Genomic DNA, 13,992 nt, shown 5'->3' on the forward strand with positions numbered 1-13,992 from the left:
TCCAGCACAGCAGACGACGTGGTATTCCCGGTGTGAGGAGTATTTAAAAAGTCGTCTTGGTTCGTCTGCTTGTCATTATTTGAACGATGAAATAGTACGATGATTTTGAGCGAAATCTATGCATAGAGGGGAAACATGGATCATTTGATAATCTTGGTTTCCATGATACACTTGCTCTACTGTCCATTCACAAAAGTGGAGGAAAGTTTCAATCTGCAGGCTATGCACGACATCTTATACCATGGCTTTAACCTGACCGAGGTAATTATTATAGAATATCTCGGTGAATTGCCGCTTAAATTTCAGCTTTCGTGAATTAAACTAACGTAGATAGACGACGATGAAAAACCATGACTTTTTTAATAAATAGCTGACACGCAATCGGACAGATATTACGCAAAAACTGAAATATTATATTTAGAAGCAGTCGCATGTATTTATAAACTCACGATCAGCTGATACAGCTTCGGTTCGCTTAACTCCCTAATAACACGTTAATCCGTATTTTGGATGCAGTCTGTGGAACAGAATTTTGCACAGCACGCACTGGGGATATTTTTTCATATTTTTGTTTCAATTAATCATTCAACGCGATACTCGAATCACACGTTCCAGCTATCCGCTTGCCTATATTTGTGCAATTTGTAAAATATATCGAAGTTCTATGTCAATTGTTTGCTACATATTCTTATTCTGTGATAGTATGATCATCATGATTTTCCTGGAGTTGTGCCACGATCATTCGTAGGACCAATTATAATATCAGGTTTGGCATCGCCGCTAATAGCAACCTTTAATTATTTGCAACTTAATAAATTCTTTGCTCAATATGTTGGTAAGTTGTCTACCGAATGAACTGCATTTATAGAACTCCCTCTGTCCCATATTATGGTATATGTTACTGAGAGACTGCTTTTCCTAAGGAGGCTGTGATTCTTTTTGTAAAATTTCTGCAGCTATCAAAGAATTGGCTATGAAATTTATGATAAATTTAAAAAGAAAATAATGTGAAACAGAAGGAGTGTTTTTTTTTTATCCTTGCTTGGTCTGTCATTAATATGAATGGATGAATGCAGTAAAGTTTTCTGAGTAGCAAACAAAGACGAAGAATTAATTTGTATTATTTTCCAGTAAGAGCAGTATTGGGTTTGCTGGTAATAAGTATGTTGAAACTGTATAGAGATGCTTTGCAGAGTATCTTTGGCTTACAATTTTCAAAATGGTTTGTCGCGATAACCGTGACACAGTATCACTTTTTATATTATTTAAGCCGTCCTTTGCCAAATATAATGGCAATGCCACTAGGTAATTCATCCGGTCTCTTTGATTTGAGATTTCTACATTCACGAAACAAATATGATTTGCATTATCAATTTATTTTAGTACTACTGGCTTTATTTGGGTGGTTAAAGCAAAGTCACATCATATTTATTTGGTCATCTGCAGCAGCAATAATAATATTCAGAGCAGAACTAGCTATGCTACTGGGGTTATTCCTTTTATACGATATAGCCAACAAGAAACTGACCATACCAAGGTATTTACACATTATATTGCGGACCATTGATTCCTAGTATGGCTGTAACATTGCAAACAGAAGTGATTAGAATCATCAAGGGACATTCTGCAAAACTGCACTGATTTGTAAGCTTCGTTTGCTTATAAAACTTATTAACACAAATGAAACCCTTCTCTCTCTCAAAAAAAAAGAAAAGTATAATAACCAGATCAAACATAAATCCCTCATTTAATACACTGCAATAAATGTTGACTTTACTGTTCAAACTAAAATGAAAAGATCATTTAAGAAAGAATTTTATTACGGGAAATGTTTCATCCATTAAAATTCATATTCGTCTTTTGTGCAAATAATCATTTCATAAAGGTAATAATTTTTAGACTACTTAAAATTGCGGTTCCAGCTGGTATATTTTTTCTAACACTAACGGTTACAATAGATTCCATATTTTGGAGACGTATTTTATGGCCTGAGGGAGAAGTCTTTTACTTCAACACTATTCTTAATAAAAGCAGTGATTGGGGTGTATCCTTTCTGAAAATATAATTAATATGTTCTTCATTATAAGTAGAAAATATCTGAATTTTTTCGTATATTCTTTAAAATTCTTATCTACTTCTTTCTAATCTTAACACAAACACAGACATCGCCATTTTTATGGTATTTTTATTCAGCACTCCCAAGAGGGCTGGCTTTGTCATATTTTCTAATACCTCTGGGCATGCTTTGGGATGCTCGAGTTCGAACATTAACTGTTCCCGGTATTATATTTATTATTTTATTCTCATTTCTACCACATAAAGAATTGAGGTTTATCATATACGTATTTCCATTGCTGAATGTTAGTGCTGCAGCCGTTTGCCATAGAATGTAAGTATTTTATTTTTTCAATTCAGCTCTGTGAATTCTTTTGAATTTCTTGTCTTACTAAATTCCCAATGATCTCTTCATAAATAGATGGGAGAACAGAGCGAAAGGTCCATGGCATGGATTCGTGGCAATGATTATTTCAGGCCATCTAGTTTTAAATGCTCTATTCTCCATGTTTCTTTTATGCGTTGCTGGCTCTAACTATCCTGGTGGCTTAGCTATTGCTAAATTACACAGACTCGAAAAAGACTCTATTGGTCCGGTGCATGTGCACATCGATGTTCTCACTGCTCAGACAGGAGTTTCGAGATTTACACAGACAAACGATTCTTGGATGTAAGTGACATGCTCAATTTTATTATACGAATCCGAGTGATCCAGTTCAACATAAATTATTTTTCAGTTATTCGAAACAGGAAAATTTAACCATTGATAATCCTGAAATCCTTCAGTTTACACACCTTTTAATGGAAGCTAAGAGTAAATACTCGCCAAACATAAAACCCTATCTTAAAACTCACGATATTCTGGATTCAGTAGATGGTTTCTCTCATATAGCACTTAATTACAACATGCTACCGCCTATAAGGATTAAAACTAGGCCTATTATATTTATTATGAAAAGAAAAGCCAATATAAAATACGATCCGAAGAAAGCGAAAGCACATACTGTTGCAAAGCGATCGGCCGAGAGTGATATCGAGAAACGTGCACAAGTTGAAGATGTAATAAATAAGACTGCTAAGAATATGGAACCAATATTGGGCGAGATCATGGAGTCGTTAGAAGAATTTGAGAAACCATTAAAAATTAGCGATGAAAGTGATTTAGATATAAATTTACAGGAAATTAAACCTGTATTGGATAGAACTGAAAATAATTCCGAGGAACCTATCGAACCATTACATGTGCCACAAGAACCTGCAAACTTACCTGAAGACAATTTACTACCTGCACCAGTACCGATTCAAAAAGAAAAAGAACCAAATGTTTCAACAACAGAGGGTAGTCTCGATATTGAAAATAACGTAAGTGTACAACATGCTATTGTAAATATCTCCAGCAGTGATGAAAAACCATCAGATGCCAAAAGTGAGGAGATTAAAAAAGAAGTAATCACAGAGAAACCTAAAATTCAGCAAGAGGGTAGTACTTTGAAAGAAACTGTTAGAAAGCTAATTCAGGGAAAGTTAGAAGCAGTTAAGCTCAAGAAAGAAGTGGAAGATCAAAAGAAGCCTTCGGAAAGTTCAGAAAAAATCGCTGTGAAAAAAGTAATGCCAACAAGGATAGAGTTACAACAAAAATCGAAAATTGCCGTGAAACAGGAATCAAAAGAGATGCCGGCTGCAACTGTACAAGAGAAGACTAAGCAGCATCGAGCAGTTAATGTTAAGGAAAGCATTAGGAATATAATAAATCAATTTAGAGAGTTCGAAAAAGACTTTGGACACGAAGATTTAGATCTGAAGAAGGAAACGGTAGTTGACGTACAATTGAAAGGGACAGATACAAATCTGTCTCAAGAGTCTACAAATGTTTCAGACTTGACAAAAGAGGAAGATAATAAAACAATCAAAGATGCCAAAGAAAGTTTGAGGGATATCATAAATCAGTTCAAAGAAATAAAGAGTGAATTAGTTTCTGATGATGACAGCGAGTTTGAAGAAATTGAAGCAACTTTTATGGACAGATCAATTTCTGAGACATTGATGAAATTCAGCGAGTCCTTAAAGAATTTAATACATCGACGAAAACGAGAGAAACAATTTGTTGTTGAGAATTTAGATGTTAAAAAGGATGCGACGAGATCGGAGACTCTGCCAAAAGTATCAGTAAAAGATACTCAAGTTCTAACGGAATCTACGAAGAATTTAAAAATGCAAAATGTGGAGAAATTAGAGACTGTCGTTCGAAATGCTGATGCAAAAGACAGCTCGAGTACAGAAACGGATAAACTTTTTCAAGAAAAATCTTTTACCATGTATACGAATAACGGAAACGTCCCTTTAAATGCTCAAAGATTTGTCGATAATGTGTCGAACGATATAGGAAAGAATTATGCTTCCAAAGAGGAGGACGAAAAGTTGAAGCAACAGAATGTTGAAAATAATACTAATAATTAAATGTTAAAACTAAGTGACTGTTTTTATGCTTTTTGATGGGGCAATTGTGTAGATATAGCGAAATGTAAATACGTTATTCTGTGATAACGAAACTGTTCTATTTCGTAATTGATGCTCATGCATTACCAACGCGGAAAAAAAACAAGATTACTCCCCTTGTTTTCTTGCTTGAAATACCAATGAATGTTAAAGCAAAGTAGTAAAGCATTTGTTCAACATATAGTACTGAAAAAAAGTGCCAGAAACGACTCTGTATGTATGCTGTTATGTAATATTAATTTGTAAACAATTATTTTTCGTACTTCGAAATGATCTTAATTGTTTTTTTTTATATACTTAAATGTTGAAATATTTAACAATATATTGTTTGATATAAAAGTAATGTTTATTAATGCATGTTTGAAGAAGATATCTATGCAATTTTAATACTTCCCCTCGACTGCTAAAAAAAATGTACAAGACATTTAGCAAATAGTTTTATCTTTTCCTGTTCGATACTTTGCATTTAAACTTTGCTTTTCGTGTTTTTTTTTTTCACATTTCTCATGTTGCTCAAGATTATTCCATCATTTCTATTTTCATTAGGAAAAGAAGGATATGCTTCATCACAAAGAGGAAGTGCATTAAATTCCATATTGGTATTCGCAGAGCATTCAAGTGCCTTGAAATTTCTTCCAATGTTCTATGTACATATACATATTCTAAATCATGTTCAAAGAATATATGTATAAGTGTAATGTACTGTCTAATAATATTTTGCAACAAGATGTTCAAATATTTAAACCTAATATAGTAATTATTACGTTATTGCAGAAGCAATAGATAATCAAAAGTGCCAAATTGCAACAGAAATTTTTATTGACATACGTACAGTTCAAACTCTTTCTAATTGTGATGCATCTTTTGCTGTAACACGAAGGAAACACGCTACGTCTCCTGCAACTTTCGATTTACTAGAAATCCTTTGACCGTACCAAATATTGTCAATCCCACACTTGACCAAAACATGATTTTGTCGCGAAAACCTCGTTTTAAAAATAACGAGCGTCCATCTTCACACTGGTTACACGAATAAAAATTAAATAAGTACAAGCTACACAAAATGGTATTCATTTCAATGGAATTAAACATCAGAGCCTTGTATACCTGTATCTGTGCTTGCTGTAGTTTTATCTTTTGAAATGCTTTATTCGAAATGAATTTCGCATATCCTGTGTAAAATGTTTGTCGTAATAAAACAGTGTTCTGATAAAAAAGCCTTGTCTGGTGAACCTATTAATTTCGAAAAGTTACGTGATATATTTACATCGATTAAATCCCAATTAAAATTATAAGCTTCACTTAAAGACAACGAAAACACATAGGCATAATCTACATGCATAAACATATACGATTTCCTTCCATTTATACTTGAACATGTATAATGTTTAACAAGTAACATTATAAATATTTACTTACAGCCAACATGATGCAACAGCTGCGTAATTTTACCAAAAGTCTTCGATTTACTCAGAAATTAACAACTTTCGCACAGAGAAATTGAACGCCGCTGAAACACAACTCCTTTTGAACGCGCGCATTTTGTCATGCGCTCAACTTTAATTCGATGAGACGCATGCGCAAAATATGAAACTAGAAGCGAAACTCGAATTAAAATCTTTGATCTTCAAATCTGCTAATTGGTTGGTCTGCAATAGCCTACATACACGCATACGACATTGCCGCTTTCTTTTAATTTATATCTTCATGTGTTTCTCCATTCAATTAGCATCATTTATGATCGGAAAAGAGTAAGACAAAACAAATACGTAAATCCACACGTTCGTTTAAAAACCATAAGATACATTTGCTGCAGCCTCATATTCTATAATACCAAAAAGGATTTTTTAATTTGCAGCTATTAGCTCGGTATCACCCTCGACTCAAAACATATTACAATTAGCAACATTTTTGAACCCAGGATGATACCGATTGCCCGGGTCTCACCACGAGGAGGTTGCTGCTTTAGAGACCCGTAAAAGAGTCAGAACGAAGTCGATATTCGCTATGGCTCCTTTCGTGGAAATGAATCAGAGCAGAAGGTTCCGAATAAAAAGTACAAATCGAATATCCCGCCACGTGTTTCAGATGGAGCATCAGGCGTACGCATGCGCGAAAAGAATGAGACTGCGAGCATGGTGAAGGGAGAGGTTGCACTGGTCGTCTGTGTGACTGTTTTCGCTTATGGTTGTGCCAATGTCGTGCTCTCTTTCTTGTTCGCTCTCGCCATTTTCTCTCACTCTGTCTAAAGCTGTGAGGGCAGCACTGCTTAACCGTGGATCTTCAACCAATTATAGAAAGGCAGTTTCTGCACTGTACCTCAAATTTCCGAGCCCTTTGCCCCTGCCATAGTGCAATATGGTGAGGCATTTTTGTATAATGCTGGTGTCTTTTAAATTTGAACTTACGCACGCATGCGCGCCGGGCCCGACTTTTTTCCGTCCACTTATGGACGCATGCGTGCCGGAAATGGGTTCAGGAAAAACGCCGGAGTTTCGCATCTGTAAGAATATTCTGCGCGCATGCGTACACGTTCCTCGACGCAACAGTCGTAAACAACATTTTTTCCAATTAGATTCCTCGCGAGTTTACGCTTGCACGGTAAATAGAGCGTCCTGGCCGACGCGCTACAGTTTTTCCGCGTTCTCATATGATTCCGCGGAAAAATGGGGTCGTATTCGCAGGCTCGGTGTACGTGATACGTAGACTTATGGGTTTCTAGCATGCGGTGACGTCATCCGGATCATTCTGGAAGAACCCTGCAGGACAATAATGGCGGGTATGTATTTATGTCGACGGCAATACCGTGGATCTCGGTCGCGGCCTATATTCGTCTGACAAGTAATGCAGCTGAGACCGTTTCTTTCCAGATTTGTATGCAAAATACAACTGCACCTATTGTCAAGAGGACATCACAGGTTTGCGCGTTCGTTGCGTAGAATGCCCAGATTTCGACCTCTGCTTGCAGGTGAGCCGAGTGAACGCCTGTTTCTCGATCACGTGTTCGTGCTTCCCAACCCCCCCCCCCCCCCCTCGATCTTCTTCCATTTTCTTCGTGTCTTCGTCTATCCTTCCGACTTTGTCCGATTTTGCGTATTGCGATTCCTTTTTTGATCCCCACTCTTGCGCCTTTTTTTCTTATTTGTTCACAAGTTAGTCCGTAATTATGTGTTCTACTTATCTTCGCGAGAGGTGAATGAAACTGTTGCCGATCAAAGTACACGTGTACTCCGCTCGGCGCGATCAAATTGTTTTGATAGTAGAAAAATAATGTTTTGTATGCATTGACAGTGTTTTTCCGCCGGAGCTGAGATCGGTCCTCACAAAAATGATCACTCCTACCAATTTATGGTGAGTAGGAGATGATGGGAAGAGATAGAATTTAATATTTTTTTTAAATTTTAAGACTCACTAATCGAGATTTTCGTTTCTAGGATTCTGGTACCATTAGTATATTTAATGGTAGAGGGAACTGGACTGGCAGGGAGCAACTTAGGCTCTTGGATGCCATTGAACAATTTGGTTTCGGTAACTGGGAAGATATCAGCAAACACATTGAAACACGTACACCAGAAGGTATAGTTGATGCCTTTTACAAAGTTTACTACGTTCAAAATTATATTTGGAATAATACACGGTATTCCTTTTTGCCCTTGTAGAAGCAAAAGAAGAATACATTGCGAGGTACCTGGATGGTAATATTGGCAAACACACGTGGCCACCAACAGAAAGCTATAAACCAAATCTCACGGATCAGACAAAGTCCGATCATGGACCTCTGTCTCCTGATCTCACATCTCGGTTACCACCATTGGACATTACTCCAGAGGAGGCTGCACAATTGGGTTACATGCCACAGAGAGATGATTTTGAAAGGGTGAGACAATGCACAACCCGTACAGAACATAGCACAGAGTGTCTCAGTCAAATACTTGTCTCATTTATTATTGTACGCCTTAGGACAACAGACAACAAAGTGTGGTTTATTTGACTGAGACAATCTACATGTATTATAAATGTATGCACACTGCAATATCAAATTTTTTTAGGATTACAATCACGAAGCAGAATCTCTTGTTTCTTCGTTGTTCTTAAATCCAGCTGAAGATGACGACTTGGATATTGCTTTGAAGCTAGCTCAAGTTGACATGTACACCAACAATTTAAGAGAAAGGGCTAGACGAAAAAGAGTGGTACGCGATTATCAACTCGTGTCCGCTTTCTTCGCTTCGTCTAGGAAGGATAAAACGCTGAAAAAGAAGCAATCCAAGGAAGAAAAGTACGGCACCGATACTAGTCGAAGAGTAATAATTTGCTACCTTCATATAATTCTATTCTGATCCTGCTCCATTTACAGAGAATTCAGAGACAGAATGCGAGCGTTCGCTCAGTTCTACACGGCGCAGGAGTACGAGCAATTCTTGAACAATCTTGAGAGAGAAAGAGAGCTGCGTCTGCGTCTGTCCGAGTTGTATCGTTATCGGGACAGCGGAATCACGAGACACGAAGAGTGTGCTCATTTTGAGCAAGTGATTGCACAGTCTCAAGGCCAAAACGATACCACGGATCACTGGAACGACAAAAAATCTGTAAGTATTCATTTCCCCTTGTTCTCCTATTGTGACGGCAGTTGGAATTACTTTCGAAAGATATACCTTGTTTTTCATTGTACCTCGTTGACGAGTATATCTGCTTGAATGGAAAAAGATCATTAGGCAGCCATAAAAGCTAGTAGAGCTCCCGAATCTTGCAACATTTTTAATGAAATCGAAATGTTGCGCGTTAAAATTAAAAATGACACTGAATGAAGTTTTCCGAATCTTCAGACGCAAATAGTCATTTTATTTCATTATACAATGAACGGTGTACGTTTTGATACCTTTTTGTTTTGAGTATAAAAGGCGTGGAATACATTATTGATAGCGGTAGCGTTAGCAAAACTAAGGACGAATTGATTCCTTAAACGCGAGAGACAGCTTTAGTTACATTTCATGCCCTAGCTTTTGCTTCCTTTTAAACTAATTCCATTGTTTGTGGTGCGTGTTGCCAGGCATTTGTGAACAGATTGTATCAGTTTGCATTTCACTTAGGGCAGCAGTGGGCCGTCCACACCAATACACCGCCACACCTCAAAAAAAAGGTACAAAAGTATTCTGTAATTGTGTCTGTAAATTTCAGTTCATCGAGAAACGGCGCCTTCCCATCGGTACTCATAAAAGTGTTATGGTTTTCTGTTCTGTTTTCCAGAGAAGAAGAAAAAAGTTACTCTTCCATCGACCGAAAGTACACTGCAAAAGACTTGCCCAGCAGCAGCTCCTCTCTCAGTCAAACCAATCCCAATCGGACGACGACTCCAGCCAATCAGTGGGCGGAGCCGGATAACTATCTGAATTCTTCCAGCCAGCATTCTACCAGTTCCAGTTCCGCTACTGAGAAAATCTACGCTGCGACAACTTCCGGAAAATCGTGTTCAGCAATAGGTGATTTAGAAGAGCGAGATATTGAAATGGAAGCTGCCGCGCATTTGTTAACGAAACAGGAAAAATCTTTGTGTCTACAGCTTGATCTGAAGCCGACGCAGTATTTAACACAAAAAACGTTGTTGTTGCAAGTAAGTTCCTTTGTTTCGTTTGACCAGGGTGGTTCGAAAGCATTGGCTACATAGAAACTAAACCTGTAATATACCGAGCAATACCTTAACTTTTCCGGTTAAGATCACATTTTACTTAAGACGTTCTCTTCGATTTCTTAAAGCTGTCCAGCTGGTTTTCAACCACCCTGTATTTTTATAATTTTTACATAGGTCACCTTTATGTAGTAACTATATGATTGCAGGAGTATCTAAATGGTAATAGGAGATCTGGCGTTGTTCCTCAGTCGGAACCAGAAAGTAAGATTTTACATTATCTGGTTGCGAATGGCTGGATTGCGGCCAATTAACCACGTGTAAAAAAGATTAATGACCATTTCAACTCTAAGTCACCCTCTATTTTGCAAACTAAGTCCTAGATATAACTGAAAAACCGAGTCTGATTTAATTATCGTATATAGGGCAGGTAGAGAAAGAATGTGTGTATATGTACACGTATACATATGTATAATTTAATGTGCAAAAACCATTTGATTCATCATCATAATTTATTAATGAAACTGTTGACGGAGAAAAAGAATTAATCGATCGGATAAGTTGCTAGCAACAGAACAATTGTATCTTTAGTTTTTAATCGTATATATTATTTCAGTGCTTGAAATAATAATATGACGCATTGAAAATTGTAGAATTACAGTCAATTTAGTTTGCAACAATTTATCCGAATATTATTCACCGTAGAAACGATTCCAGGAACTTGTCGCGTTTGACTCAAATGTGCAACGTTGCGTTAGGTTTCGTTCAACCATTTAGCCGGACACACTAGACTTGTTTTAACACTGTATAAGAAAATCTCTTACACTGCCTTCATAGAGCCATTGAACGTATTGCTCAATTAATTCTTCCACTGTAACATTTTCTTGTACAGGCTACTCTAGCTGCACATAATTCTTTCTAGCTGTTTTCATTGTGATTTGTTACCATGCTTGACAATAAGGAAGCGCAGTGAGATCGCTTCGGCCGACATTGACTCCCGGTTAGGGTGACGATTGAATTCTAACTAAAAAAAATTCCTCTAGGCGTATTTCCAAACATTCAAAGGCCAGCGGAACTCTCCTCATCGAACCTGACTAATGTAATCGACGATTTACGCGGGGAAGAGTTCCAACAAAAGCTTCGAAAAAAATCTCGGTCGGTATAGACGAGGTTTTAGTGATTGAAATTCGAACTACGATATTAAGTTTAAACCGGGTCGGAGAAGGGTGTCCGACCTACGAAAATTGGCCTAACAGCGGTACCAATGAAACGTGATGAAACCGAAAGGGAGTCCACGAATCCAACACTCCCGATTTTAAATCGGACATACTTCTACATATTAAAACGTTTTGCTCTGTTTCTTTAAACACCGCAAGGGTTCCTTATTGATAAGGAATGGTACAAAGAACAGATCGCGGGGACACTTGTTATCACCATGATGTATATATATATTTATGTATACATATTACGTATATACATATTTATATATGCACACATATGTACTATTAGATAATTTATTTGTTGCCTGTGTAATATTTGTACATACAGAACGGAGAGAAACTAGTACCTTCCTAGTGATACTATTTCTAAAAAGCACAAATTATGGTGGTAATGTAAAGAAAGAAAAAAAGTGTTGAAAGCGAGAAGCATATAGTGTGATATATTGATGGTGTTCTGAGCCAAACCAGATTACTGCAGAAAAAGACATACGAGCGTCTCGAGAGCCGTTGTCTCGAGATAAGCGATTATTTGCCCGTTGTTTGCGATACGTTAGCGATTAACTACTACTACAGCTTCTGATTAAAAGAAAAATGAATAGAGAAAAAAAAAACGAAAGAAATGTAGGATCTACTTATAAATCGTAAGATTTTCTTGTCAGTATTCGCCGAGCTATATCTGTCACTCTTTTAATTTTCGCAATTCTGTCTTTTAAGGAATAAAAACTCGCACGCATCGAAAACATTCCAGATTTCAGCACGCCTCTCGCATTGTAATTGCATTCGCATGCCGATCGTCGAATACTCTCTAATCGCGCGCACAAGCTCATATATAGAACAAACGATTACACGCCGCGAACCCTGACGAATTCGCAAGGCTTTCATCGCTCATCCGTCGCCTCTCATTTATTCGCAAAAATCGATTACAATGATATTTCCTCGCAGACAGAACGAAAGTAAAGATGTAATTGCGCCGCCGTTCGCGAATACATTGTTGTACGCTTCTATTGTAAGAAAGCACACATCTAGCGTTCATTTAGCGTAAATTGGTCGCCGACTTTTCTCTATTCTCCATTTCTCTCGTATGCTTAACGAACCTAACCAAAAGAAGACGAAAACAGAAACCAAGAAAAAAAAAAGATCAACCGTTTGCTTTTAATCGTAATTTCGTGTCTCTCAGAATTCTCTTCGTTATTGCGGACGCTTCGTGACGCGGCGTCGAGCACGCGAACGTCATCGCATAGCTTTGCGTCGTCGTCGTGTGAATGTAAAAAAGATTTAAAAAGCTATTATATATATATAAATGAATGAATATCTATGTAAATAACTTAAACGAAAGAAGAAAGAAAACAGGGAGACCACGGTTTCGCAGCTGTGGAACCTTGCTGTATAAAACAGACAAAAAAGAGTCAGAAATATCTTCCGTTGGGGACAAAAAAAAAATACTTATTATAGCGTACTTGCTTCAGATACACACGGCTAAGTGAGATGAGATATAGGGGAAATAGCTGCTCATATTTTTTACGGAGAGTAGAAGACTATTCCCTTTTATTCGGTGTAATGCTATCTGCCTCTGCGAACAGCGCGAACCGTTTTGTGAACGACAGTGAATGATCTTTCGGCGGGCGTGTGCGCGCTCGCCCGCGCGACTTTTTAATATACGTTATTTCGTTGCGTTCTCGCTGCCTATATTAAACCGGTGGTCGATCGATACGAGCTCTATTTTAACTTTACAGATTCAACTGCGTTTTACGATGTCGGCCGCGCACTTTTAACGTCCGGGTATTGTGATCATGTAAGATGCACGATTTTTATCTTTTTGTTTTCCTTTTCCTTTTTGGTTGTCGCTTTATTTCGGAGAGGCTCGGACCGATCGACTAGCCCGTCGTTTGACTGTAATATTTATACGAGGTGGTCCAGTACGAATAGACTGTTTCATCGGGCGTGCGCCGGGTGTCTTGTAATGCGCGCAGCTAGTTGATTAAAGATTTACCAGTCGGATCGATGCCAAAAAATGATTTGATCGTGTCGCGGTTAACGTTAAGATAAAAAATTTGAACGCGGGTTCGGAGCATTGTGATTTACGTGGCGATTTGCAGGACACCCGCGCGCGAGGCGACGTCATTCTGAACGTGAGAAATGGGTCGTCGCGCTATTTTCGAGTTATTTAAATAATTTATTGAATTGTCGTAACAATTCGTTCAAACTCGTAGCAGCGAATGGACGCGAATCAGCGCTGCGTTTAATATTTTATAGATTCTCGTGATAATCGTTCGCGGTAATACTTTTTTCTTGTTCTGGTCGCAAATTGCGAGTTTCATTTAGCGAAGAGAGAAAGAGAAAATAAAAAATGTGCAGTCGTCTGAATCCTGGTACACTTTGAGATTGATTTAATGTTAAAACCGAAGAGCCTGTGTAAACGCGCGACGCGTTGATTACTCCCTCGTCGCTCTCGGAACGATACGAAACTGTTTCGACGACAAGAAAAGGCTTTCAACGTTATACACGATTTAAACGGTCGTTGATGTATAAAATAAACTGTACAATAGGTATTTTCCCTTAAAAAAACAGTGTCTCTATTTACTTTGGCCTTATTCG

At 37.7% G+C, this 13,992-nt stretch overlaps 2 protein-coding genes across 4 annotated transcripts; both read left to right on the plus strand.

The window, feature by feature from the left end:
* The first annotated feature begins 23 nt into the window (after positions 1-23).
* On the plus strand, positions 24-5,762 carry Alg12 (Alg12 alpha-1,6-mannosyltransferase). The gene is made up of 8 exons (XM_078179338.1): positions 24-261; positions 703-835; positions 1,132-1,305; positions 1,384-1,537; positions 1,900-2,044; positions 2,163-2,389; positions 2,477-2,725; positions 2,793-5,762. Exons 1-8 carry the CDS (start codon positions 136-138, stop codon positions 4,510-4,512), a joined length of 2,928 nt encoding a protein of 975 aa, XP_078035464.1. The 5' UTR covers positions 24-135; the 3' UTR covers positions 4,513-5,762.
* A 1,315-nt stretch (positions 5,763-7,077) lies between these two features.
* On the plus strand, positions 7,078-13,992 carry Ada2b (Transcriptional adapter 2B). 3 transcript variants are annotated; one of them, XM_078194673.1, is made up of 10 exons: positions 7,078-7,330; positions 7,422-7,519; positions 7,843-7,902; positions 7,986-8,127; positions 8,211-8,428; positions 8,601-8,830; positions 8,909-9,140; positions 9,642-9,691; positions 9,799-10,162; positions 10,387-13,992. In XM_078194673.1, exons 1-10 carry the CDS (start codon positions 7,324-7,326, stop codon positions 10,489-10,491), a joined length of 1,506 nt encoding a protein of 501 aa, XP_078050799.1. In that variant the 5' UTR covers positions 7,078-7,323; the 3' UTR covers positions 10,492-13,992. The 3 variants fall into 3 exon arrangements, with proteins under 3 accessions (XP_078050799.1, XP_078050888.1, XP_078050977.1); XM_078194762.1 differs by having other exon boundaries at positions 8,918-9,140; XM_078194851.1 differs by lacking the exon at positions 10,387-13,992 and having other exon boundaries at positions 9,602-9,691; positions 9,799-10,065.

Source organism: Augochlora pura, chromosome 1, assembly GCF_028453695.1.
Source record: "Augochlora pura isolate Apur16 chromosome 1, APUR_v2.2.1, whole genome shotgun sequence".
In the NCBI taxonomy this organism is placed as follows: Eukaryota; Metazoa; Arthropoda; class Insecta; order Hymenoptera; family Halictidae; genus Augochlora; species Augochlora pura.

Excerpts from the sequence above, each read along its gene's own strand:
- Alg12 (XM_078179338.1), top strand. The coding sequence starts at position 136 with ATGGATCATTTGATAATCTTGGTTTCCATGATACACTTGCTCTACTGT. Across the intron at positions 262-702 it reads ATGGCTTTAACCTGACCGAG|TATGATCATCATGATTTTCC; the intron begins GTAATTATTATA and ends ATTCTGTGATAG. Across the intron at positions 2,390-2,476 it reads GCAGCCGTTTGCCATAGAAT|ATGGGAGAACAGAGCGAAAG; the intron begins GTAAGTATTTTA and ends CTTCATAAATAG.
- Ada2b (XM_078194673.1), top strand. Across the intron at positions 7,520-7,842 it reads ATTTCGACCTCTGCTTGCAG|TGTTTTTCCGCCGGAGCTGA; the intron begins GTGAGCCGAGTG and ends ATGCATTGACAG. Across the intron at positions 9,692-9,798 it reads CGCCACACCTCAAAAAAAAG|AGAAGAAGAAAAAAGTTACT; the intron begins GTACAAAAGTAT and ends TCTGTTTTCCAG.